The sequence below is a fragment of the Desmodus rotundus genome, chromosome X, assembly GCF_022682495.2.
Source record: "Desmodus rotundus isolate HL8 chromosome X, HLdesRot8A.1, whole genome shotgun sequence".
NCBI lineage: Eukaryota > Metazoa > Chordata > Mammalia > Chiroptera > Phyllostomidae > Desmodus > Desmodus rotundus.
In genome coordinates, this window is record NC_071400.1 from 70349671 (window position 1) to 70377461 (window position 27791).

The 27791-nt window shown below is 39.3% G+C and overlaps 1 protein-coding gene across 1 annotated transcript in view; it reads left to right on the top strand.

Annotated features, from left to right (window-relative positions):
• The window catches only part of MAOB (monoamine oxidase B), a 131264-nt gene extending 112164 nt beyond the window's left edge, over positions 1-19100 (top strand). Inside the window, exons 9-15 of the mRNA XM_024580009.4 lie at positions 3345-3441; positions 4476-4529; positions 7747-7804; positions 10811-10908; positions 16474-16585; positions 17157-17219; positions 18254-19100. Coding sequence (XP_024435777.1) covers positions 3345-3441; positions 4476-4529; positions 7747-7804; positions 10811-10908; positions 16474-16585; positions 17157-17219; positions 18254-18409 — 638 coding nt within the window. The 3' untranslated portion in view covers positions 18410-19100. The remainder of the gene's footprint in view (positions 1-3344; positions 3442-4475; positions 4530-7746; positions 7805-10810; positions 10909-16473; positions 16586-17156; positions 17220-18253) is intronic.
• The last annotated feature ends 8691 nt before the right edge of the window (positions 19101-27791 follow it).

Here is a 27791-nt window from a genome sequence, read left to right on the forward strand (position 1 = left end):
CAAAGGAAAAAGCTGAGCTGGGAGTACCCGGAGCTCCCTGCTGGGCAGAGTCCTCTACGGGAGGCAAAAGGATGTGAAGCATTCCTCAATGTGAGCGTGTGAGAGGAGCTCTCAGAACTGAGCTCTATACTGCCTCGTCTCTCCACCCTTTCAGAACATTGCCTGGGTTACAAATTAATATGAGACAAAAACAGAATAAAAATCACCAGAGAATAGAAGAATTTTAATTACTGGTAAAGAAATTGGCACAATAATATACAATGACTGGGAACATATATTAAGAAAAACAACATAGTTCCTCAACTGTGTTTGAAAGTTTTAGCATGTTCCTCAAAAATAATAGATTTGGCAGGCAAAAGATTAGTAAAGTTATTGAATATTTGAATAATGTAATAATTAGCTAGAATTAACACATACAGTGTGTGGGGCCCAAGTCGGTTTACAGTTGTTTGTAGGGATTATGTACAATAATTAATAAATGATGCTACAAGAAAAAAAAAAAAAAGAAGAGGCTTGGTGTAACTTAGTCATGGTTGGTAATGAGCTTTGAGTTACACTTTAAAAAGTGATTGTGGACATGAAAGCCTCACAAAGGCATTTTTAACTTCTTTTTAAGTTACTACATTAATGTATTTCTTCAACCAACAAATATCAAACACTTATTGTATGACAGATGTCATGCTAGGCATTGGGAATTCAAAGTCATGTTTCCTTGCCCAGAAAATCCAGACTCCAGAGGGAGACAGTTGTGTAAACTGATAATTGCATGACAATGTATTGAGTTCAGTGTCAGTGTTACCTAGGCTATTGTGGAAACACAGGGAAGAAACTCACATCCAGGATTCCTGTTATACGGATAAGCGATTTGATAACATCTTGAAGGATTTTTTAAGAGAATGAAATATGATAAAGTTGATTTTTATAACAGGGTCTTTACTTTGTGTCAGACTGCCAAGGCCACTCATAAAGACACTGTGATTAATGAGTAACACAAAAACTCAGGGAATATTGAGCTAACCAGATAAAAGGGGGCAAATTTTGCATCCCAAACAACCCTAGCACAATGACTAGAACATATTGGTTACTCAGCAGCCAATTATTCAAGAGTTTTGCTTATTTGTTTGCTTTTTTGTTGTTGTTTTCTAAGTGAAGTATGGTTTGGTTATTAAAGATAAGGTAACTTTTTGCTTTTGATACAGATAGCCTTAGCCAGTTCTTGATTGCTTGTAGATTATCCTAGAAAATGCTAAATATTACCTATAACAGGTAATATTTTATAGCCCTGTACATAAAATATACTTTAAACACCAATTACCACTGAATATATTCATTTCTAAATTATACACATGGACCTCTGGAAATACATTTTATAATTATGAAATATACAAAGTATGCTTTTTTGAAAACCTGAAATTAAAAACTAAGAATTTCTGATATCTTCCTCCATTATCTAGATGTGCAATCCAGGTGTGCACATCCCACTCTGTATGTAAAAAAATTATATTAACTAGTCCTATGGCAGTACTGTACTATTTTAATCACTGTGGCCTTATATGTTTCATATCTGATCAGGCATTTTTCTCTTCATTATTTTTGTTGTAATTTTGTCCTTCCAGATGAATGTGATCACTTGCTTAGAACTTCTACACCCCCACACTCAAAAAGCCTCCATTGAATTATTTTATTCTGAATATTTCTCTTTATCACCTCCCATAGCTACAATATCTCTTTTCTCCCTGAGGATGTTATTTGCCAATTTTGGGGGAATTTCTTGTACTCCTTGTCTTTTTTTTCCTAAGAGTTCCTTCTTGTTTGTTTTTTCTTACTGTTTTTGTCATTGTCACTCTTGGTAAAGGATTCGTTAAATGCCTGGACATTCTTGAATGCCTTTTCCTTTTAAAGAGTGAGGCTGGACCAAGCTAACAGCAAGTCCCCTTGCATGGGAAAGCTCCCGAGCTTTCTACCTACACTGTTACTGCATGGTTTGTCCTAGCTTAAGCATGACTCTTTCCTTTGCCCTGTGTTCGTTCTCTTCTGCCCAGTGCACCTGCATGGCTCAGAGGGCAGATTTACACTGGGAAAGAAATGACCAAGAGTCCCTCTACCCAGAAAACAGGGCCTCCACCTCAGACAGCCAGGCATCCTCCGTTATCAATCCATCCAATCCAGCTGACCCCCATGTGATCGGTGTGCGCTTGTTCTTTTCTCTTATCACATCCTGTCCTGTTTTTCTCTCTCTTTCTATCTTCTTATAACAGGTGATTCCTTAGCTATTTCTCTTGTATTCTTAAATCTTGAGTTCCCAGATGTATTTTCAACATTTCTTCGTCCCACTCTTGAGTTTTTCTCAATTTTTTTTCCTGCCTCAGCATGCCTGATGGGTATACAAATACCCCTCAACCCAGTGGCTGACTGGGACATTGATTATCATGGATGCACAGTGGGAAGGAATGTGGGAGGAGAGAAAGAGAAGCAACTGCAGGTAAAAAGGCCTACAGGTGTGTCTGCTCATATGCAGGTCAGGGCAATGCATACCGTCAAAGTTCTTTCTCTGTTTTTTCTTCCTCACTTTTATTGGATTTTGTGTACAATATTCGTTCCAGAATCTTCCACTATAATTTTGTTCAGAGAACCTCAATTTGCAAGTAAGTGATGGAGCAGGAGGAAGGATGCACTATAGCACGATATTATTATAACATTTCAAATTCTTCCCTGACATTTACACCATTGCTTTGTCACAGTCTTTTGTTGAAATTGCATATATTTTGTTCAGGTGGTAAATGAGACAAGGCCTTTCTCCGGAATGAGCTGAAATTATTTTCCAAGTTGTTATGGAGGTTGTATTTGAAATGAGAGTTTGGAACTCTGTGAATTTTAATTATCCATATTCTCTCTGCCCTGTCTCCAGATAATCAAAAACTAGTTAATACAGAGTAAGTGGCTCCTCATAGAATGTGAATATTCAGTTCCTTCTGTTTTACAGTAATAGAATAGTATTTCTTTTAAACATCTTTGATTTTATCTGATTTCTTATGGAAGAGAAAATAGAAGACATGAGTATTGATGGCAAGGAAAACAAGATTTCATTACATGGTGGCCTGGACTAATTCATATCCCATTGTTTATTCTTTGCGGACAGGGGTCTACAATTTGATATTTCCCACAAAATATTGGCAGCTTAGCCTTCCTTTGACATCAGTTTGGTTTACCTTCATATATTGCGAGTATAATATCTTATATTCAGCTTTTGGCCTTCTGAGGTTGAAAAAAATGTGCTCATTGTAATTGCTATGGGTAGCTTGATAGGATAAGGAATATCTTCTTCCATTTTTCTGTTCTTAAAGATTACTGTGGAACCATGATTATTGAAGGAGAAGAAGCTCCAGTTGCCTATACGTTGGATGATACCAAACCTGATGGCAACTATCCCTCCATAATTGGGTAAGGCACAGTTATGGTGGTGTGAATGATATTTGGCATTGACAATGCATTCCCATACTATTAATAATGTACCCCAAACTCTTAAAAATAATATTTTACATAAAGTCATTATTCTCCCAATCCTGCAGTAGAAAAATTATTTTTAAATAGTGTTTTCCAATGAATGAATATTTAGAAAGAAATTAGAACATTTTAAAATTTGTTATATTAATTTTCTGCTTCATATTTAGTGCTAGCGGGGTGATATATTTTGGTAAGTTATCTTTCATAGAAGCATGATATAAAGACCTGACTTAGGGTGCTTTACTAAGAGGGCTTCTTGTGGGAGCTTATGTGAACATCAATGGTATTTATGTGGGATGCTGAGATTTTCCAAGTCCCACTAGAGAGGAGCCAAGACCAGCCTGGTCCTCAGCTTGGCAAGGAAGATGAATACAGATGGAGGATATGTTGGGGGACAGAACCTGGCCTAGAGAGGTAGTCACTTGGAGCACTCAAAATTAATATGGGCTCTAGAATATGTATGAGTTTATTTCAGACAGACCCAAGGGTCAGAGGTCAAAGCCAGTTGTTGTAAGGTTGAAAACAATCATAGGGCTACAAATGGAGGCAGATTCTAGAAGGCTGGGCACTAGGGAGACAGCATTGTGTACATAGAACCAAAGGGCAAGGGCTGGATAAAATTGGAAAGGCTTAGACATGCCTTAATTGGGCATTTAAGACCCAGGACTCATTCCTGTCAACTGCCAGCCATTTATGAGGAAGTAGGTCAGTCATAGTATTTACCCTAGGCAGAAATCATGGCCAGTGATCTATCTGTAGTCCATTAAATTCCTAAAACTACAAGGTATATTTCAGTGTTAGGAATATAACACATAAATAGTAAAACATTGAACATAAAATAACTACTGTGTAATTTGTTTCTTCTGGTTTATTTTTAACTTGTACGCTAGGCACATATGTAGCTATAGAAATGAGGCCAAGATGAAAGCAGCAATTAAGTCCCCCCTTTTACTCTTGTTTGCATGTTTTAGATTTATCCTTGCCCACAAAGCCAGAAAACTGGCACATCTTAGCAAAGAAGAAAGGTAAGAAAGTGTCTCTTTTTTCTTCCCCCTTCCTTCCCTCCCTTCTTTTCTTCCTTCCTTCCTATACCTCTACCTTCTTTCCAACCTCTTTTCCCCTCTTCCCCCTTCCTCTATTCTTTTCCTGCTTTTCAAAATTGTTTTCTGCCTACTTGACTGCTTTGCAATTTTATTTATCTTTTTAACTTAAATACTGCCTAATAATAGGTGTGTTTCCAATGCTACATGTGTGTTGTGTTAATTATAAGGGTTTTGTATAAAGGCACAGTGCTTATAACTTAAGAACCAAGTATTCAAATTATATTTGTTGAGTTTATTGTAATAAGATACCATGCAAGAAATTATGGATAATACATAATACACATACCACCTTAGAATACAAAAATAGATATAGTCCAGGAGATGAAAATTTACCTGGGGAGGAGTGCATTTCTAACAAATTCTTGGGTGATGCTGCTGCTGGGATCACACTGTTTTACATCATTAACAAAAAAATAATAATGTGAGTTTGTTAATAAAACTAAAGCTCTGAGAGTTTAAGTAACCTGCTCAAGAGCTTATAGTACATAAGGGGCAGAAGCACATTTTAAAGCTATTCCTGCTCCCTTCTTTTTCCACTCTGCCCATTGCTTTGCAGTGGAGCAGGAAGGGAGTAAGGATTATGTGTGGGTCCACCCAGTGTTTAGCAGATTGACTGACACTTAAGAGGTACACAATGCTTTTTACTTATTTTTGTAAAGATTTTATTTATTTATGTCTATTTTTAAAATTATTTTATTGTTGTTCAATTAAAGTTGTCTGCATTTTCTCCCTACCCCTCCCCATCTACCTCATCCAAACCCACCTCCATCCCTTCCTTCCACCCATCCCCTTGGTTTTGTCCATGTGTCCTTTATAGTAGTTCCTGAGGACCCTTCTCCCCACTATCCCTTCCTCCCTCCCCTCTGGCTATTGTTAGATTGTTCTTAACTTCAATGTCTCTGGTTATATTTTGTATGCTTTTTTCTTTTGTTGATTATGTTCTAGTTAAAGGTGAGATCATTTGGTATTTGTCCTTCACCGCCTGGTTTATTTTACTTAGCATAATCCATGCTGTTGCAAAGGGTATAATCTCCTTCTTTCTCTCTGCTGCATAGAATTCCATTGTGTAAATATATCATAGTTTTTTCATCCACTCATTTGCTGATGGGCACTTAGGTTGCTTCCAGTGCTTGGCTATTGTAAATTGTGCTGCTATGAACAATGGGGTGCATAGGTTCTTTTGAGTTGGTGTTTCAGGGTTCTTAGGGTATAATCCCAGCAGCAGAATTGCTGGGTCAAAGTGCAATTCCATTTTTAGTTTTCTGAGGAAATTCCATACTGTTTTCCATCTAGGCTGCACCAGTCTGCATTCCCACCAATAATGTACTAGGGTCCCTTTTCTTTGCATCCTCTCCAATACTTGTTTGCTGCCTTCTTTATGATGGCCACTCTGACTGGTGTGAGACGGTACCTCGCTGTGGTTTTAATTTGCATCTCTCTGATGGCTAGTGATGCTGAGCATTTTCATATGTCTCTGGGCCCTCTGTATGTCTTCCTTGTAGAAGTGTCTGTTCAAGTCCTTTGCCCATTTTTTAATCAGGCTGTTTGTCTTCCTGGAGTGCGTCGTATGAGCTCTTTATATATTTTAGAGATCAGACCCTTGTCTGAGGATCATTGGCAAATATGTTTTCCCATACTGTTGGTTCTCTTTTCATTTTAATGCTGTTTTCTTTAGCCATGCAGAAGCTTTTTAGTTTGATGAGGTCCCACTTGTTTATTCTTTCCTTTATGTCCCTTGCTTTAGGGACACGTCTGTGAGGATGTTGCTGCATGGAATGTCTGAGATTTTCCTGCCAATGTTTTCCTCAAGGACTTTTATGGTGTTACGACTTATATTTAAGTCTTCTATCCACCTTGAATTTATTTTTGTGTGTGGTGTATGTTGGTGATCCAGTTTCATTTTTTTGCACGTAGCTGTCCAGCTCTCCCAACACCATTTGTTGAAGAGGCTATTTTTACTCCATTTTATGCTTCTTTCCTTTTTGTCAAATATTAATTGACCATAGAGACTTGGGTTTATTTCTGGGCTCTCCGTTGTGTTCCACTGGTCTATATTGCCTGTTTTTATGCCAGTACCAGGCTGTTTTGATGACAGTAGCCTTGTAATACAGTTTGATATCAGGTATTGTGATCCCTCTTGCTTTATTCTTCTTTGCCAAATTGCTGCAGCTATTCAGGGTCATTTATGGTTCCATATAAATTTCTGAAATGTTTGTTCTATATCTGTGAAATATGTCATTGGTACTTTAATAGGGATTGTATTGAATCTATAAGTCACTTTGGGCAGTATGGCGATTTTGATGATGTTAATTCTTCCAATCCATGAGCATGGTACATGCTTCCATTTGTTTGTGTCTTCCTTGATTTCTTTCTTCAATGTTGTGTAGTTTTATGAGTACAGGTCTTTTACCTCCTTGGTTAGGTTCATTCCTAGGTACTTTATTTTTCTTATTGCTATATCAAATGAGATTTTTTTCCTGATTTCTGTTTCTGATGTTTCATTGTTGGTGTACAAAAATGCTTTTGATTTTTTAGTACTGACTTTGTATCCAGATATTTTGCCATACTCATTTATTAGGTCGAGTAGTTTTTTGATTAAGTCAATAGGATTGTCTATGTACATTATCATGTCATTTGCAAATGATGACAGTTTTGTTTTCTCCTTTCCAATTTGGATGCCTTTTATTTCCTATTTATTTATGTTTAGACAGAAGGGAAGGGTGGGAGAGAGGGAGAGAAACATCAATGTGTGGTTTCCTTTTATGCACCCCCTACTGGGGACCTGGCCTACAACCCAGGCATGTGCCCTGACTGGGAATTGAACCAGCAACCCTTTGGTTTGCAGGCCCGGTGCTCAATCCACTCAGCTACTCCAGCCAGGGCCACCATGCTTTTTAGAATGAATGAACAAATTCCGTGTGCTCCCAGTGATTTAGGCAATGACCCACTTTATTTTCTTTAACACTATTTATGACATAGATTTAAAACATTTGAAATAGAACAAAGTGCTTTGTTTTGAAAAATTAAATTGAAATGTCAAGTGGAAGCAATGGGTCAGTCTTCAATGTGGAGATGAATGCCTCTTTCTGTTTTCTTTCACTTCATTCATTTTTACATTTGCCTCCTCTTCCCCCAATAGGTTGAATATACTTTGTGAGCTCTATGCAAAAGTTTTGGGCTCCCAAGAAGCTTTGCAGGTAAGGCTGCTTCCTGACCTTTTCCTGAGGGATAGAGATCTTGCTTTGTCTTCAAGGGACTAGCAGGGATAAGCTCATCAGTAGGGCCCCAAAGCTCATGTTTTCCCTGATACATTCTTGGAGGGGTCTGTACAGGCCTAATTAACTTAGAAGTTGGCCCAAAGAATATCGGCCCTGGGTGTGTTGGTGGAAGCTCAGGAACCCTGCAACACTGCTGTGATTCAGGTGGTGTTACGCTTGCCCCTGAGATCAAAGCCCTTCCTGGAGCTGAGCATTGAGCTAGTCTGCTCCTAGCTTTGTCAGGGGGGTAGAATAGGGGTGCTTCTGCTATCCCTAGTGAGATCCTACATCCTAGCAGCCAGGATAGGGATGAAAAGAGCTTTCTCTTTCTCTGCTGATATTGTGAAGATACCAGAGTCCCATTTATATATATAAACTAGCATATAAACATTTCCTAACCTCTACCCCACCCCTCACTCTTTCATGGGTAAAAATAGGGTGGCCTGTCCCCTGTGCACATCCCTTTTTGCCTTGTTTTACCCTTGAACATTAGGAGTTACAGGAAAAGACATGCTGATTGACTCAAGGTGAACCCCCTCGGCAGGGTTTTCTAGACAACTTTGAAAGTAGCTTGAGGAAACTGATCTTCAAGTTAAACTAGTAGCACTCTACAGGTGGTCAAAGGTGGAATATAATGGTGTATGGAGGCATTGGGAAAGGGCATCTGACAACAGTCAGAAGGTCCAATTTAGTCATAACCAATGACCATAACTGCCTCCCTCATCAATATTTAAAGCAGTAGGTCAGTGTTCTTATTAAATTTACTAGACTGCTGGGTTTTTTTATGTTTTGACATGGATTAAATCTTCTTTTGAAAGCCATTATTAAATCCAGTTATCCATGAAGCATTTGAAAGCAATGGAAACTAATGACAAATGAGCAGTTAAAGTATGAGAAAAATCTAATGAGGAGACTAATAATGTTTAGCTTCTTGAGCCTCTTAAATACAAATTTCTTCAGTGTATACCATGACCTAGTTGAGCAGCTACATCTTATTATTCTAACACTAACCTTGTTCAGCTTTGCAGTGACTTGCTTCTTTCTAGTCAAGTTGTTGAGACATTTGAATTTGTCATTTTCATTCATTTTTTAAAGCATTTTTTTCCCTGTACTTGATATAAGTGAAACATGGGTTCTTAAGGATTTTGGTAGTTATTTCTCAGCAAATGAACAAGAATAATTAATTGATTCATTTAGATAAAAACATAATAATGAGGAATGTGTTTTGTTTCATTTTTTGCTTTCATATACCATTTAGCAAGTTTAAGTATGAGCATAGACTCTAAGCTCAATGGTGGTGTGAGTGAAGTAGCAAAACCACAGATATATATGTATATTTATATATGTATATATAAAATTATTTCACATCTGTTAAGAATTACTGGGTTTTCTGTTTACAAACACTGTTCAAGAGAGTGTACCCTGGTAGGTACTCCAATTTTTTTGAAGTTACATTCTGAGGCACTCTCAGGTTTACACAATTTGCAATTAAAATTATTCTAACAACCTGTTAGGTAGTTGTTTGTTAAACCTTAATTGGAGAGGAAAGCAATTCTTCTCAGATTTCCAAAAAAGTTGATCATTTTTAATTTGGAAAAGTCTATTTTTCTGTGAAGAATATGAATGATTAGTTGCTGATGTTAAAAATGAGTTGTTCCTGTCCTTGTTTGCTCTTGGCATAAAGAGGGGAACTTGCTTTACTCTTGCTTTGTTGTCTATTGCACAGAAGGAAGCAAGTCCTGGAAAGGTGAAAGATGAAGTCTGCCCTTTATTCTAACTGGCAGGAAACAACCAGAGAAGGGTGTTCATGAGGTGCTTATCACCATTTGATGCAGAGACAGAAGGCTGGCCATCAGACATGGGAACACCACAAGAGGCCTGGAGCAACTTACACCCCTTAGGCTGTGCCTAGTACTTTGTAAATAGGAGGCATTAAAAATGAGTACCCAAAGTTCTATGTGACTGCAATTTTTTTATTTCTGGAATTTTCCATTTTATTTAAAATTTTTTTCCAATTACGGCCGACATTCAACATTACTTTGTATTCATCTCAAGTGCACAGCATGGTGGTCAGACAACCATATACTTCTCAAAGCACTCTCACTGACACCTCCAACACCCAACTGGCACCATTCAGCGTTATTACAACATTATTGACCAGACTGCAAAATTTTTAAACAAAACATTTTATCAAAATCTATTTTTTGACTTTCTTTTTTATTGCTGTTGAGTTACAGTTGTCCTCATTTCCCCCCACTTCTCTCTGCTAAAATAAAAATTTTTTTCTTAAAACTTGCCATGTTGATTTTATCTTTTTAAAATCATGCTTAATGATAATGCATATGTTTAATTATATTGATAAAAAGTTTGAGCTTTGCAAAATATCACCTAATGTTTTCCCTGTTCATGGCAAAAACATACTTTTAGACTAATAATTGTTTATAAATACCACCAATAGAATTGCCTACATTCCATGAAAACATAAATTTGCTGTCTAGCTTCCTTCAACAAAGCTCAATTACACCAAAAACATGAATCCAATCATCCTGTTCCCTTGACAGATTTTTTTTTTTGCTTTTTCCTACTCCAACAGCTACAGAAGCATAAATCCTTTTTAAAACTTGTCTTGAAACCATTAGTGACTAAAACTTATTAATAGTTAAGACCAATTTAAAAATGGAACTTGACAATTGTGTTTTATGGACAGTACCTAAGTTATATATGAACAAATTGAGAAAACTTTCTGAAATCAGAATTTCTTAGAAGTTTATTACCAAGGATATTTACTTGCCCAAAGACAAATCTCTAAACACATCAGGATAATAAGGCTCTATTTCAGACATATAGTGGTTCTTTAATATGAAGCCTATTGGAATATGTTTGATTTATTCTGGAGTAAATAGTTTTCTTTGAGTTTCCTTTGAGTTTTTTCACTCTGCCTTGCAGCCGGTGCACTATGAAGAGAAGAATTGGTGTGAGGATCAGTACTCAGGAGGCTGCTACACGACCTACTTCCCCCCGGGGATCCTGACTCAGTATGGAAGGTAGACTAACAGTGTGCTAAGTTGAATCCAAACTCTAAATAGGTTTACATAGCTCTTCTTTTTCTTGGAAATGTTTTTAAAACCGCCCAATTTTATTTGTATCTTGTGAATCTCATGAAAGAAATCATAATTATGCATCATGGGGCTGCCTTTCACTCTTTTTATAAATTATATTTTATTGATTGTGCTATTACAGCTGTCCCAATTTTTCCCCCTTTGACCCTCTCCACCCAGCATCCCCACTACCTCAGGCAATCCCCACACCATGGTTCATGTCCATGGGTCATACATATGTGTTCTTTGGCTACTCCATTTCCTATACTGTACTTTATATCCCCATGGCTATACTTTAACTACCTATTTGCATTTCTTAATCTTGTCAATTCCTCACCCATTCCCCCCAGCCCCCTCCCATCTGGCAACCATCAAAACCCTCTCTTTATCCATGATTCTGTCTCTGTTCTTCTTGTTTGCTTAGTTTGTTTCTTAAATTCAATTGTTGATAGGTATTTTTTGCCACTTTATTGTTCATAATTTTGATCTTCTTTTTCTTAAATAAGTCCCTTTTACATTTCATATAATAATGGTTTGGTGATGATGAACATCTTTAGGATTTTTTTGCCTGGGAAACTCTTTATCTGTCCTTCAATTCCTTAGCAAGAGGTACAGAGTTTGGGGCTCAGTGAGGCCAGATGTTGCTTGTTTGATAGGAATTAGGAAGTTGTGAAGCATGAGCCAAGACCAGCCATTCATATGGAAAAGTCACAGTTCACAGTTTGTGTGTGTCTGTAGGTTGAGTGCAACTGAATCTCACGGGATCTCCAGGGTGTGGCAAACACTGTTAACCATGCTGATAAAGTCTCAGATATGGCACCCTGCCAGCTCTGTGGTTCTGTGTGGGGAGGACTCAGCAAATGGACATGGCCTCTGCCCTCCCTTCTGTCTGAGAGAAACCTGTCTCCAGCTCCTGCCTTGATGTCAGACACTTCACTATCTCCCTGTATGCCACTGATACCTTTCAAACTGCTACCCCAGTGCTGGAGCTCAGAGGGAGTGAGTCTGAGTAAGTCCATGTGTGGATTCTTTAAGGGGAACTGCTTGGGACTCCAGAAATTTCCGCCACCAACTCAATCCCCCCTAGTTTTTGCAGTTGAAAGTTAGGGGGACTTATCTTCCTGGTACTGGAATCCTGGGCTGGGGGGCCGGCTATGAGGCTGGGACTCCTTGCTCCTCAGATATCCCTCCTGAATTTTTATCCACCACACATGGATGTGGGACCAGCCCATTCTGCATCTACACCGCTCCTACCAGTCTAGATGGATGTGGTTTCTTTAATTCCGTAGTTGTCAGGCTTCCATTCAGCTTGATTTCTGATGATGGTGAGTGATGTTGTTCTATATTTTAGTTGTAATTTTGATGTGCTTGTGCGAGGAGGTGAGCCATGTTTACCTATGCCACCATCTTGACTGGAAGTCCTGCGTTTCATTCTTAATTCCTTTGGAGAACCAATCCCAATCAATATAACCAATAAATGCAGCGTAAGAATAGGTATTTAGATAGTTAGAGGGTTCACTTACATTGTAAGAAGTTTATACTGAGATTAAAGCTCAGTAAGAATTCTTCAAATAGAACTATGTAAGTGCCAACATGGGTACAGCATTATATAAAAGCAAAATGAGTTCTAGACTGAAAGTGAAGGCTCTTGGGTTCCCCTCCTGATACTAAAAATAACCAACTTTGTCATCCTGGATAGGTCATTTTACCTCTTTGAACCTCACTTTCCTTAGGAGGTATATGAGAAAACACAAATGGCATATCATAGACAATAATCAGTGTGTTAATCAGTCTGTTATTATTTAGCATCTTTCTTGACATATAATTCACATACCACACAATTTACCCACTCAAAATGCACAATTCAATAATTTTTAGTATTCAGTGTTGCACATCCAAATATAACTCATTGGTGTTTAGTTAATTGTATTTGATGACAGCAACAAGGTGTGTATTAATGATATAGCAGTAATTATTATGATTATGAGAGTAATATTAAACCAAACAATAATTTAATGCCAAAATCTCAATCTAAACAAAATAAGAAATGTAGAGTAGTTACTGAAAGGCTATTGAGAGTGTATAATTAAAAGAGACTGTGAATAAGTGTAAATGAATAATCAATCTGTCCATGAAAACTGGTCAAAAAATATTTAAATGACTTTGGTTAACACTTTTTTTCCCTCCTGAAGATGGCAAAATAATAATGAAATGATAGATGATTATGAGAACATTCTTGGGCCAAAGGGCTTCACCTATTAGCTACTGTATCATTGTGCTAATTTTTGGATACGGTGAGTGTAGAATATGTCAGTAGTAATGGTTTCATTCAGCATTTATTGGCTATGCCAACCATTTGCCAAGTCTTGTGCTGAAACCTTGGATACTAAGAAAAGCCCTCTCTGCTGTGAAGGATTGATGGGCTAGGATTGAAATGGGGAGATAAGAGAATATCAAACATTGCTCTAATGTTATGGTAAGGACTGTAATCACTATGGTAAGTATTCTAATAAAGGGGCATACTAATACCATGAGGACCCATGGAGGGATGGGCTAGCTTTACCTAGAGAAATCTGAAAAGGCGTATAATATCCACAATATCTGAAGATTGTAGAAGGCAGAGAAAGGCTATTGCGGAATACACTCTAGGTGGATGAATCTGTATGAGAAAATGCTTAAAATTCTACAAGTTCATGGAATGTCTGGGGAAAAGTTCTGCATGGTTGTGCTCTGGGTGATATTGAGGATGAAATGGAGAATCAGAAAAGTAGATAGGATCTCTTGCCTCATATAACAAACAGATTTGGGGATGCAAAACTTAACTTTTCAATAGAGAAAAGCCAATCAGAGCATTACTTTTGTTTTTGTTTTGGAATGTGGTTATATTTCTGACCATGGAGTGGCAAGTTTCATGCTCAGTCCCTTAACATATGTCAGGAAAATGCCTTTTGGCAATGGAGTGTGGGGAGGAAAAGAACACTCACCTGTACTGGCCTGACCTTGACCACGTGAAAGAAATAAGATGAACCCCATCTTATAAGGCATTAGTAGTGACATGGTAATGCCCTTTTTCATCTTTATTCCTTCCCAGAGACATGTGTCAGGCTACATATCATTCACTTCAATTAGTAGGATAGAAACTAAGGCACAGGGGAGAACCAAGATGGCGGCGTAGGTAGACACACTGTGCCTCCTCGCACAACCAGAACTGACAGAGAATCAAACAGCAAGGGGGACCAACACCAAGAAAATAGAAAATAAACATTCATCCAGACTGGTAGGAGGGGCGGAGACAGGCACCGGGGTGGAGAGGACTCGCGTGGCTGTGGCAGGACTGAGACTGGCGGAGTGTGGGACAAATGGCGCAGGCAGTCCCAGCACTAGCAGACCCTGCGGCCCCACATTTGCACAGATAAACCCAGAGGGCCGGACTCAGAGTGGCAGAGAACGGGACAGGCAGAGCGGCAGGTAGCACCCCACGGCCCCACATTCGTGCACAAATAAACCTGGACGAACGGCGGGGAGCGAAGCAGACCACGTAACCCAGGGCTCCAGCACAGGAGAAATAAAGCCTCAAACCTCTGATTGAAAACGCCCATGGGGGTTGGGGGGGCAGCAGGAGAGACTCCCAGCCTCACAGGAGAGGTTGTTGGAGAGACCCACAGGAGCCTAGAGTGTGCACAAGCCCACCCACTCGGGAACCAGCACCAGAGTGGCCCAGTTTGATTGTGGGTAGCGGAATGAAAGATTGAAATCCGGAGGAGAGTGAGGCGGGCGCCTTTGTTCCCACTCGGCCCCTCCCCCACGTACAGCCTCACAGCGCTGCTGCGAACAGCATTACCCGGCCCTGGTGAAAACCTAAGGCTCCGCCCCTTAAAGTAACAGACGCACCAAGACAAACAAGCAAAAAAAAAAAAAATTGGCCCAAATGACAGAACACTTCAAAGCTCCAGAAAAAATACAACTAAGCGATGAAGAGATAGCCAACCTATCGGATGCACAGTTCAAAGCAATGGTTATCAATATGCTCACAGACTTGGTTGAATCTATTCGAAAAACAGATGAAAAAATGAAGCCTATGCTAAGAGAAACAAAAGAAAATGTACAGGGAACCAATAGTGATGAGAAGGAAACTGGGACTCAAATCAATGGTGTGGACCAGAAGGAAGAAACAAACATCCAACCAGAAAAGAATGAAGAAACAAGAATTCGGAAAAATGAGGAGAGGCTTAGGAACCTCCCGGACGCCTTGAAACGTTCCAACATCCGAATTATAAGGGTGCCAGAAGGAGAAGAGGAAGAACAAAAAATTGAAAACTTATTTGAACAAATAATGAAGGAGAACTTCCCTAATCTGGCAAAGGAAATAGACTTCCGGGAAGTCGAGGAAGCTCAGAGAGTCCCAAAGAAGCTGGACCCAAGGAGGAACACAACAAGGCACATCATAATTACATTACCCAAGATTAAACGCAAGGACCTACATCCAAGATTACTGTATCCAGCAAAGCTATCACTTAGAATGGAAGGGAAGATAAAGTGCTTTTCAGATAAGGTCAAGTTAAAGAAGTTCATCATCACCAAGCCCTTATTATATGAAATGTTAAAGGGAGTTACCTAAGAAAAAGAAGATCAAAAATAGGAACAGTAAAAATCACAGCAAACTCACAGTTATTAACGGCCACACATAAAACAAAAACGAGAGCAAACTAGGCAAACAACTAGAACATGAGGGTTGTCATTAAGGGAGTGGGAGGGGGTGAGGGGGGGAAGGTACAGAGAATAAGTAGCATAGATGATAGGTGGAAAATAGACAGGGGGAGGGTAAAAATAGTGTAGGAAATGTAGAAGCCAAAGAACTTATAAGTATGACCTATGGACATGAACTATACGGGGGGAATGTGGGAGGGAGGGGGGTGGGCAGGATGGAGTGGAGTGGGAGGGGAAATGGGACAACTGTAATAGCATAATCAATAAATATATTAAAAAAAAAGAAACTAAGGCACAGCATATCTTAGTCATGTAACTACCAGTCTGAGCAAGGATTACCTTCCCACAGGGCTTTCCTCGACCCTTAAGGTTCATGACATTTGGAATACTGCAAAAAGTTTTATCTTCATAGCCTTGGAATTACACAGAAATTCAGTGAGAGAAAGTGATTTGCTAAATTCATTGGTAGAATAGCCAGATAGGGAACTAGGCCACGTGTTGGCTTGGGAACAGTTAGTGAACCATCGAAGTAGTTACACATGACTTCTTGTAGATGAAGCAAAAACGTGCTCCATTGATATCAGTGCCTTTACTTGTAAGCATTTATTGTAGGAGTGGACTTTGGCTTTTATTCCATTTTGTCTGTGACAAGGATCATGCAAGAGCTGGAGGACCCTGTGAACATTTTTCCAAAATTCTCAATGTACTCCTGATGTTTAGATCCCGAGGAAACCAGCCAGCTTTGATCTTTAAGTTTCTCTGGTTCTCTGATACTAACCGTTTTTACTTTGTTTTTGTTTCAAGGGTTCTACGCCAGCCAGTGGGCAGGATATATTTCGCAGGCACAGAGACTGCCATGCACTGGAGTGGCTACATGGAGGGAGCTGTAGAGGCTGGGGAGAGAGCAGCCCGAGAGGTAGGACCTGGGGTCATGGGCTGTGGAGAAAGAAGGGACTCATGGACCTGACAAGCAGGTCAAACATGTCTGAGAGCCTGGAGGCCAACTCTCCAATAACTTCCATCTGAAGATACATGAAACACAATTTTAACAGTAGTCTCAGTTGAAGTGAATACCTTAACTGAAAAGTAACAACAAAAATATCTATCATGTCACCCAAGATGAAAAGAGCTCATAGGACAGAAGATCACTATTGCTCCCCTTGAGAAATAACCTAGGTTTAATGTTATAGAACCAAACATGTTTCTATTAGGACTCAGAATTCATTTATATGTTTTCTGACAATTCCTCTGATCTCATTCCTACTAAATCATGTTTCATAAGTAAAATTTATGGTAAACCTAATGATTGGAGGTTTTTATGCCATCAGTGAAAGACTTTTTGGACCCTTTTAAATGTTAAGTGACTATGTTGGCTGTACCCTGGTGTTTTTTATGGATATCTCAAAATTCAGTCCTTTATTTAAAGAGCAGATTAGGAAAAATATGGTGTCACTTTCATTATTCACCAAGATACTCCTTCTTTTCAGATCCTGTATGCCATGAGGAAGATTCCAGAGGATGAAATCTGGCAATCAGAACCAGAGTCTGTGGTAGGTTATATTTTATTTCATGAATTGAAATCTCTGTCCTCTAAGAACAATTATTTGCAAAAAGAACACAACTTATATGTGAGTATATTCACATAAAATTCCCTAAGTGATTCAACCCATAAAAACTTATTAGCATGAGTTAGGTCAGAGGTGAGAGATTTAGAACTTTGATAAATTTGTAGCTGCCACATTCATTATAGATTATTAGAAAAAAATATGATCTTTTTCATCTGAGAGTTCTAGACATATTAAGAATTGAGCACATGCTTGTTGAATAAATCTCTAAATCTGGTGATTCTCAATAGGAGGTAGGATGTGAAAGTAGAATATAGCAGCATCCCCTGTCCAGTGGCAAAGGATTGGAATGAAATGGAGCAGATTTTGATTAAAAATTCATTTTCAATATATGCAGTATTAGTTTTGTAATAAAACCCCAGTAAGTCTTCCTGGCACATGCATGATAGAGTAAAATGTATTACAGAGAATAAGGGTGAAAAAGGTCAGAGTTATTCCTCTATTAAGTGTGAAGTCAAAAAGAATATCCCTGACAGTACAAGTTATTCTCTTAGGTACCTGTCAGGGCTGGAATTGAGGAGTGAGTAGACCATAGATTTATTCAACTCAACAAATACTTACTGTGTACCTACTCTGCACCAACTGTTATGATAAGGCTACAGTAGCGCTTTCACAGAGCTCAAGAAGAGGTTGAGAGAATAGATGATAACCAAAAAGCACAACTGTGATAAAGAAGTCATACTGAGAATGTTAAAAGAGGGACTATTTTAGCCTGGGGATACAGGAAAAGCTCTCTGAGGAAGTGAGGTATAAACTGAGACTTGAAGGTTGAGTCAGAATTAGTTAAAGAAAGGCCCCAGTAGGAAATGGGAATGATTGTTATGGCCAGAGGGAATATTATGTTTAACAGTCTAGAGGATGACAAGAGTGGGTCATGTTCAGAGAACTGGAGGAAATGTAGACTTTCTGGAGCAAAGTTCACAAGCCTTGTACTGACACCAAATGTTCTCTGAACCCAGGATGTTCCTGCGCAGCCCATTACTACAACCTTCTTGGAGAGACATTTGCCCTCTGTGCCAGGCCTGCTGAGGCTGATTGGATTGACTACCATGTTTTCAGCAACTGCTCTTGGCTTCCTGGCCCACAAAAGGGGTTTTTATATGCGGCATCTATAACCACCCCTTCTTACTTTACTTGGTGTGTGGGTGTGTGTGATAAAGTTCCATGAAGACATATAGACTCTAGTGTGAGGTGGGGAACATGAATGTAAGTCAGATAACTGACCATAGGAAACAGTATGTCTTTCTTCATTTTGGTTCCTGCTTATTGCCCCCTACTTGGCTTAGCATTCTGTCTTGCCCATTTCCAAATTTATTGCCCCTAGAATCTTCACAGTAGTTAAGCAGTCTTGTTTAAAGTCCTTACTGTCCCATAACACACCTTGCCCATGCACAAAAATACTAGTTTTTCCCTACCTCCATGGCTTTGCGCTTCTCCTTTCCTCACTGAGCAACATCCTAATCTTTCAAGTTTTCTGCATTTGTCCTTAAAATCCTGTATTTTTATAGCTAGAGGACCTTAGAGACCATCTAGTCTTCACCTTCTATTTTTAGAGTTCACCCACATAAAGCTGAGAGAGGTGGCATATAATTGCCCAAGGTCCAATAAGACCTTGATATTTTGGAGACTAGAACACAAGTCCATTGCTTTCCCACTTCCCAGAATGTATGCCTCAATAAACCTCCTCTACTTCCTGCCATGGTTACTGGTGTTTCCCCCTTGTATGGGTTTACTCTGTACTAAGTTGTTATGTGCTACTACTGTACTACTCCTACTATTGTTACACAATAAAGTTGCTTCACCAGATATCTGTTGTTTTTTCTTTTTAGGTAATGACAGATTTTTCTTTTCAAGGTTTTGACAGATTAAATCACAATACAATATTAGGCATATAATTATGGCTTTAAAGTATTTAGTCAAAATTTACTTGAAGCCCAGATGATGCATGCATTTTGATTGGATGGCCCATTTTGGGTGCTGTGTGTGTGAACACATGGTACATGATTTATAATGATATGACAAGGATGCTAAAAGACAGAACCCTTTGCCTTCACCATCCCCAAAAACTTTCAAAATAATTGACATTAATGAGCAAGATGTTTTAACTATTAATTACAATATTTCATCTGATCTTTAATATTTCTTATTAGTGCAAAGCTTTTTAATAGGTACACTAATTAATTTAAAACTACAGTTTCACATCCCACTAAATTCTATCTGAAGTACTCTTCAAATGATATTTTAAAGGACTCATAACTCTCAAATCGCTAAGCTTTTATCAAGATATATTTTAAATCTATAAATGACCATTCTCACACTTTCCATTAGAAAATAAGGCTTGAGGTAGGAGAGAAGATGGCAATGAGATAGGTTGGAGCAGAGTCCACTTCCCCTCGGCACCAGTGAAACGCCTAGCTGATCTGAGGAACAGAGTGAACAGCCAATGGTATTCCAGCATATATGAAGATCAGAGACAAAAGATTATAGAGGACATTGAAAGATCAGATGGTAAGAAGAGTGCTTAAGGACAATAAAGTCCCTGGGACCAGCGCAGGGACCAGGGCAACCGAAGCCACCGGCTGGGGCGCAGGGTCTGCTGCAGGATTCTTGGGAGAGAGCCAGGTTGGGCTGTGTGACAGGCCAGGTGCTTGTTTGGATGGGGCGGGGGCGGGAGGCTTGAATAAGAGGAATTTCTCGAAAAGAAAAAGAGAAAATAGAGGCACTCAGCAGCTGTCTAGAGAACTCTCCGCAGCAGCCAAGTGGCCTCTGGCGCCCCCATCCTCTCAGCCCCTGGACTGTGAACGCCAGATAAGCAGCCCCAGCACACACCTGAAGCCCGATTGGTGCACACCCAGATCAGCCACCCGGTGCCTGGGCGCACAGGTCCAAAGCACAGGATCTGTGTGCACCCCGATCAGAGGCTTAGGTGCCCACACCTGAAGCCCGGTTGGTATGCACCCTGATCAATGGCCTGGCTGCCCACTGGCGACCACACCTAAAGCAGCAGGGACTGAACACCTCCCACCTAGCCCCTGCGCACAGAGCCCTGCAGGGTGTACTCGCTCTCTAGGAGGAAGGGAGAATGCCCAGCAGAGGGGAGCTGCAGGGCTAGGGGAAACTGCAGTCCCGGGAAAGACTTGACTTAGTAGGGGACTGAACTACCCTGAAGAAGAACCAAGAACCCTAGCATCTAGGAAAGCAAAAAGCGAGAAGATGGAGTGTGAGTTGCCCCTAATTGGTGCAACTCAAGGACAGCACAACTGGTGGACTAAAGGCTTAGGGGAGAGCAGAAGGAACCTGAGGAACTGGACTGGAGGCTGAACAACAGTGAAGAGTGTGGCTCAGGAAGGCAGAAAAGTGAAACCAATCCCTCCACCGACCCCCTCCCGTTTCACAGACAGGAAGACCAGCAGAACAGACCTGACCTGTTTAAAGCCAGCAAAAGACTTTTTTTCTTTTTTTCTCTCCTTTTTCCTTTCTGTCCTCCTTTCTTTTTTTATTCCTTCTTCCTGCCTTCTTTTATTTTTTGTATTATTTTAACGTTTGTTAAAATTCCTTCTTCATTTCTTCCCTCTGATCTTTTCTTATTCCATCTTCCATCCTTCCTTCCTTTCCTTTTCTATTTCCTTTTTCCTTCCTTCCCTTTTTCTTTTTCTTTTTTTCCTACTCTTCCCACAGGTGACACAATAAAACTAGTAGCTCTGAAAAGACCAGAGTTAGACCCTCTTACCCATAAACGACAGCCCAAGACCACTGAGATCAGGAGATTAAGTAGATGACACCAATGAAACCCACTGGCATTCTAACATAGAAGTTCATACCATAAACCCAGGGAGTCAGAACACATCAATTTAAGAAGCAGAGGCTAACAAGAAGAGTCTCACAAACAATGGGAAGACAAAGAAACAATACCCAAATGAAAGGAAAGGAGGAAGCCTCAGAAAGAATGCTAACTGAAAAAGAGGCAAGTCAACTATCAGATACTGAGTGCAAAGCAATGGTTATCAGGAAGCTCACTGAACTCACAGAGAATTACCAGAAACTACAGGGAAACTACAATGAACTCACTGCAAATTACATCAACATGAAAAAGGAAATAGAAACTATCAACAAGGGCCAAGAGGAAATGAAGAATACAATTTCTGTAATAAACAACACAGTAGAAGGAATCAAAAGCAGACTTGATAAAGCAGAGGTTTGGATCAGTGAGCTTGAGGAAAAAGAAAAAACACAGAGAGAAAGAGCAACAAAAGAAGAGGCTCAAAAAGAATGAAGAGGGATTAAGGGAAATGCAGGACAACATGAAATGTAATAATGTCTGTATAATGGAGATACCAGAAGAAGAAGAAGAACAAGGGATAGAAAACCTGTTTGAAAAAGTAATGATGGAAAATTTCCCTAATCTGAGGAGAGAAAAAGTCACCCAAATCCAGGGAACACAGAGAATCCCAAGCAAGAGGAACTGAGAGAGGCCCACTGCAAGACACATCATAATTAAAATGGCAAAATTCCAAGACAAAGAGAGGATCTTAATGGCAGCAAGGGAGAAACAGGAAGTAACATACAAGGGAGCCCCAATGAGGTTAGCAGCTGACTCCACAACGGAAACGCTCCAAGCCAGAAGAGAGTAGCAAAAAATATTCCAAGTATTGAGAACCAGAGGCCTGCAACCAAGGCTACTTTACCAGCGAGGCTCTCAATCAAGATAGAAGGCCAAATAAAGAGTTTCCCAGACAAAAGAAGCCTAAAGAATATACCTCCACCAAATCAGCTCTGCAAGAGATGCTAAAGGAACTGCTTTAAGGGAAGGAAGGAAAAGAGAAAGAGAGAGGAACAAAGGTATGAAAAAATGGAAATGAATACCTACTAAACAAATTTTCCAAACAAATGGACAGGAAAAGAAAAAGTCCAGAGTAGCAAAACTCATATCAGACAAAATAGACTTCAAAAGAAGGGCCATAAAGAGAGACCCAGATGGTCATTTCATAATACTCAAAAGAAGAATGCACCAAGAAGACATAAACATTGTAAATATATATGCACCCAACATAGGAGCACCCAAATACATAAAGAAAATCTTGGAGGACTTCAAGAAAGATGTTGACAGCAACACAATTATAGTAGGGGATTTTAACACCCCACTGTCAAAAATGGACAGATCTTCCAAACAAAATATCAATGAAGATATTGTGTCACTTAACAATATCCTAGATGAAATGGACTTAACTGATATATATAGAGCTTTTCATCCCAAAGAAGCAAAATACACATTCTTTTCAAGTGTCCATGGAATATTTTCAAAGATAGACCACATGATAGGACATAAAGCAAGCCTCAATAAATTCAAGAAAATTGAAATCATATCAAGCATTTCCTCTCACCACAAGGGATTGAAACGAGAAACCAACCCCAAAGGATAAAACCCAAAACACTCAAAATCATGGAGACTGAATAGCATGCTATGAAACAATGAATGGGTCAGGAACGAGATTAGGGAAGAAAACAAAAAGTTTCTGGAAACAAACAAAAACGAAGTCACAACAACCCAAAAACTATGGGACACAGCAAAGGCAGTCCTGAGAGGGAAGTTCATAGCAATACAGGCCTACGTAAAAAACATAGAGACATTTCAATCAAACAACCTAACCTTACACCTACAAGAACTTGAGGAACAACAACAAAGACAGCCCAGAGTAAGTATAAGGAAGGAACTAACCAAGATCAGAGCAGAGTTAAATGACATAGAGACTAAAAGCACAATTCTAAGGATCAATGAATCTGAGAGCTGGTTATTTGAAAAGATAAACAAAATTGACAAGCTTTTAAGGAGGCTCATCAAGAAAAAAAGAGAGAGGATCCAAATAAACACAATTAGAAATGAAAGAGGAGAGATTACAACATACCACAGAAATACAAAGGATTGTAAGAAATTACTACAAAAAAAAAAAACTGTATGCCAAGAAATTTGAAAACCTGCGTGAAATGGACACATTTCTAGAAAAATATAATCTTCCAAAACTGAATGAAGAAGAAGCAGAAAACCTGAATGGACCAATAACAGCAGACGAAATTGAAGTAGTAATCAAAAACACTCCCAACAAACAAAAGCCCTGGACCACATGGTTTCACAGGAGAATTCTACAAAGCATTTAAGGAAGAGCTAACCCCTATCCTTCACAGACTATTCGAAAAAATCCAAAATGACGGAAGACTCCCAAACTCTTTTTATGAAGCCGGCATCATCCTAATCTCAAACCAGATAAAGACACAACAAAGAACGAAAACTTCACGCCAATATCGCTGATGAACATAGACGCTAAAATTCTCAACAAAATATTGGCAAACCTCATCCAGCAATACATTAAAAAGATCATCCACCATGACCAAGTGGGATTCATGCCAGGGATGCAAGGATGGTACAATATTCGCAAATCAATAAACATAATACATCACATCAACAACAGCAAAGACAAAAATCACATGATCATATCAATAGATGTGGAAAAAGCATTTGATAAGATACAGCACCCATTTGTGATAAAAACACTCAACAAAGTGAGAATAGAGGGAGCATTCCTCAACATAATAAAGGCCATATATGAAAGACCTATAGCCAACATCATACTCAATGGACAAAAACTTAGAGCTTTCCCACTAAGATCAGGAACAAGAGAAGGATGCCCTCTCTCACCACTCCTATTCAACATAGTACCTGAAGTCCTAGCCATAGCAATCAGACAAAAAAAAGCAATAAAAGGCATCCAAATTGGAAAGGAGGAAATGAAACTGTCACTGTTTGCAGACAAAATGATAGTGTACATGGAAAATCCTATAGACTCCACCAAAAAACTACTCGACCTAATAAATGAATTTGGCAAAACAGCTGGATACAAAGTCAATACTCAGAAATCCAAGGCATTCCTGTATACGAACAACGGAACTGCAGAAACAGAAATCAGGAAAAACATCCCATTTGATATAGCAACAAGAAAAATAAAGTACCTAGGAATCAACCTAACCAAGGAGGTAAAAGACCTGTACTCAGAAAACTACACAAATCTGAAGAAAGAAATTAAGGAAGACATGAACAAATGGAAGCATGTACCATGCTCATGTATTGGAAGAATTAACATCATCACAATGGCCATACTACCCAAAGCGATTTAGAGATTCAATACAATCCCTATTAAAGTACCAATGACATATTTCACAGATATAGAACAAACATTTCAGAAATTTATATGGAACCATGAACGACCCCGAATAGCTGGAGCAATTTTGAGAAAGAAGAAGAAAGCAGGAAGGATCACAATACCTGGTATCAAACTGTATTACAAGGCCACTCTAATTAAAACAACTTAGTACTGGCGTACAAACAGGCACATAGATCAATGGAACAGAACAGAGAGCTCAAAAATAAACCCAAATCTCTATGGTCAATTAACATTTGACAAAGAAGGCAGGAGCATAAAATAGAGCAAAAATAGCCTCTTCAACAAATGGTGTTGGGAGATCTGGACAGCTATGTGCAAAAAAATGAAACTCGATCACCAACTTATGCCATACACGAAAATAAACTCAAGATGGATAAAAGACTTAAATACAAGTCGTAACACCATAAAAGTCCTAGAGGAAAACATTGGCAGGAAAATCTCAGACATTCCATGCAGCAACATCCTCACAGACATGTCCCCTAAAGCAAGGGACATAAAGGAAAGAATAAACAAATGGGACCTCATCAAAATAAAAAGCTTCTGCATGGCTAAAGAAAACAGCATTAAAATGAAAAGAGAACCAACAGTATGGGAAAAGATATTTGCCAATGATACCTCAGACAAGGGCCTGATAACCAAAATATATAAAGAACTCACACCACTCCACTCCAAGAAGACAAACAGCCCGATTAAAAAATGAGCAAAGGACTTGAACAGACACTTCTCCAAGGAAGACATACAGAGGGCCCAGAGACATATGAAAAGATGCTCAGCATCAGTAGCCATCAGAGAGATGCAAATTAAAACCACAGTGAGGTACCGTCTCACACCAGTCAGAGTGGCCAACATAAACAAATCAACAAACATGTGTCGGAGAGGATGAGGAGAAAAGCAACCATAGTACATTGTTGGTGGGAATGCAGACTGGTGCAGCCTGGATGGAAAACAGTATGGAATTTCCTCACAAAACTAAAATTGGAACTGCCCTTTGACCCAGCAATTCCACTGCTGGGATTATACCCTAAGAACTCTGAAACACCAACTCAAAAGAACCTGTGCACCCCAATGTTCATAGCAGCACAATTTACTATAGCCAAGTACTGGAAGCAACTGAAGTGCCCATCAGGAAACGAGTGGATCCAAAAACTATGGTACATTTACACAATGGAATTCTACGCAGTAGAGAGAAAGAAGGAGCTTATACCCTTTGCAACAGCATGGATGGAACTGGAGTGGTTTATGCTAAGTGAAATAAGCCAGGCAGTGAGGGACAAATACCATATGATCTCACCTTGACCTGGAACATAATTAAGAAAAGAAAAAAGCAAAGAAAATATAACCTGAGACATTAAAGTTAAGAATAATCTAACAATAGCCAGAGTGGAGTGGGGAGGGGGGACATTGAGGAAAGAGGTTTACAGGAACTACCCAAAGGCACATGGACAAAATCAAGGTGGAGGGTGGAGGTGGGGGTGGGAGGTGGGTTCAGCTGGGGTGGGGTGGCGGGATGTGGAGAAAATGCAGACAACTCTAATTGAATAACAATAAAATTAAAAGAAAAATAAAATAAAGCTTATTAAACTTAGTATATTTGGAATTTAAGAAATCCCCTAGGATTAGTCAATCATAGTGTAAACATTCTGATTTTACAGTGACATTTATATTAATGAATTTATTGGTAATTTAGAGACAAAATGAGGAAATTAAAGAACCCACTAGAATTTCTATGTAAATTTTGTGTTTTGAATATATCTAAACATGTATTTGACAAAAGTATTTCTTCTTGACCATGCTACTGTCCAAGAAAATTCCCCCGAAAAGTAATCACATTACAGACTAACATATTCATTAAATCAGAAACCCAATGAGATATAATTTCACACCTGTCATAATGGTTGTCAACAATAAATTGACAAACAGTAAGTATTGGCAAGGATGTGGAGAAAACGGAACTCTCATGCACTGTTGGTTGAAATGTAATTGGTGTAGCTACTGTGGAAAACAGTAAGGAGTTTCCTAAAAAAATTAAATATAGAACTACCATATGATTCAGTAATAGTACTTCTGAAAATATATTCAAAGGAAACAAAACCACCATATTGAAGATATATCTGCAATCCCATGTTGGTACCAACATTCTTTATAATAGCCAAGACATGAGAACAATATGTGTCTATCAAAGGATCAATGGATAAAAGAGTTAAGATAAATATATGTGAAGGTCTGTCCGGAAAAAGTCCAGCCATTGTTAATATAATGAGAATGGTTTACATGATATTGATGTAACCTGGCTGTCAGGGAGAGTGGACTGGAATGCACATTCATGAACAATGATGACTTCAGTGTATACTAGTCAGTAGGGGTGGTAGATGCCATTGAGCGAGACTCTGTACCGTGTGGCTGTCACATTCAAAATGACTGAGCTAGATTCACAGTACCGGCCAAGATGGAGGCATAGGTAGAAACCCTTTGCTTCCTCACACAACCAAAAGGAGGATTACAACCAATCTAAAATCAATAAACAACCAAAAGTGCCAGAAAATCAAAATGCGTGGAACTCTGACAACCAAGGAATTAAAGAAAAAATCAACCAGAACAACCAGACTGCTAAGGCGGACCCAGCAGGCAGACTCAGAAAAACCCTGTCAGGGTGGCTGAGGGGCGGGGCTGACTGCCGAGCTAGCCAGAGCTGTATGGAAGGACTGACTTAAGGGGAAAACTGAGACTCAGAGGTGACTGTGGGCTAAGGCTGGGGTTGCTGCGGTGGGAGATACTTCCAGTCTGACATGAGAGTCTGTTGGAAAGTGCACTAGAGACTAGCAGACAAGCTGCATTGTTCCCTCTCTGGCCCCTCCCCTGCAGGCAGCAAGGAGGGTTGCCCTTCCTGTGTGGATACGTAAGGCCCGCCCCTTGCAACTTATCAGGTGCACCAAGACAAAGAAATATGGCCCAAATGAAAGAACACAGCAAAACCTCAGAACTAAGTGATGAGGAGATTGCCAACCTATCTGATGGAGAATTTAAAGCCCTGGTAATTAAAATGCTCACAGAACTGACTGAGTTTGGTTCATTTTGAAAAATGAAAGAACAAGTGAAAGATACCAAAAATGAAATAAAGCAAAATATTCAGGGAACCAACAGTGACAAGAAGGAAACCGGGATTCAAAGCAACTATTTGGAACAAAAGGAAGAAATAAACATCCAAATGGATCAGAATGAAGAAACAAGAATCCAAAAAAATGAAGAGAGGTTGAGGATTATCTGGGACAACCTGAAACGTTCC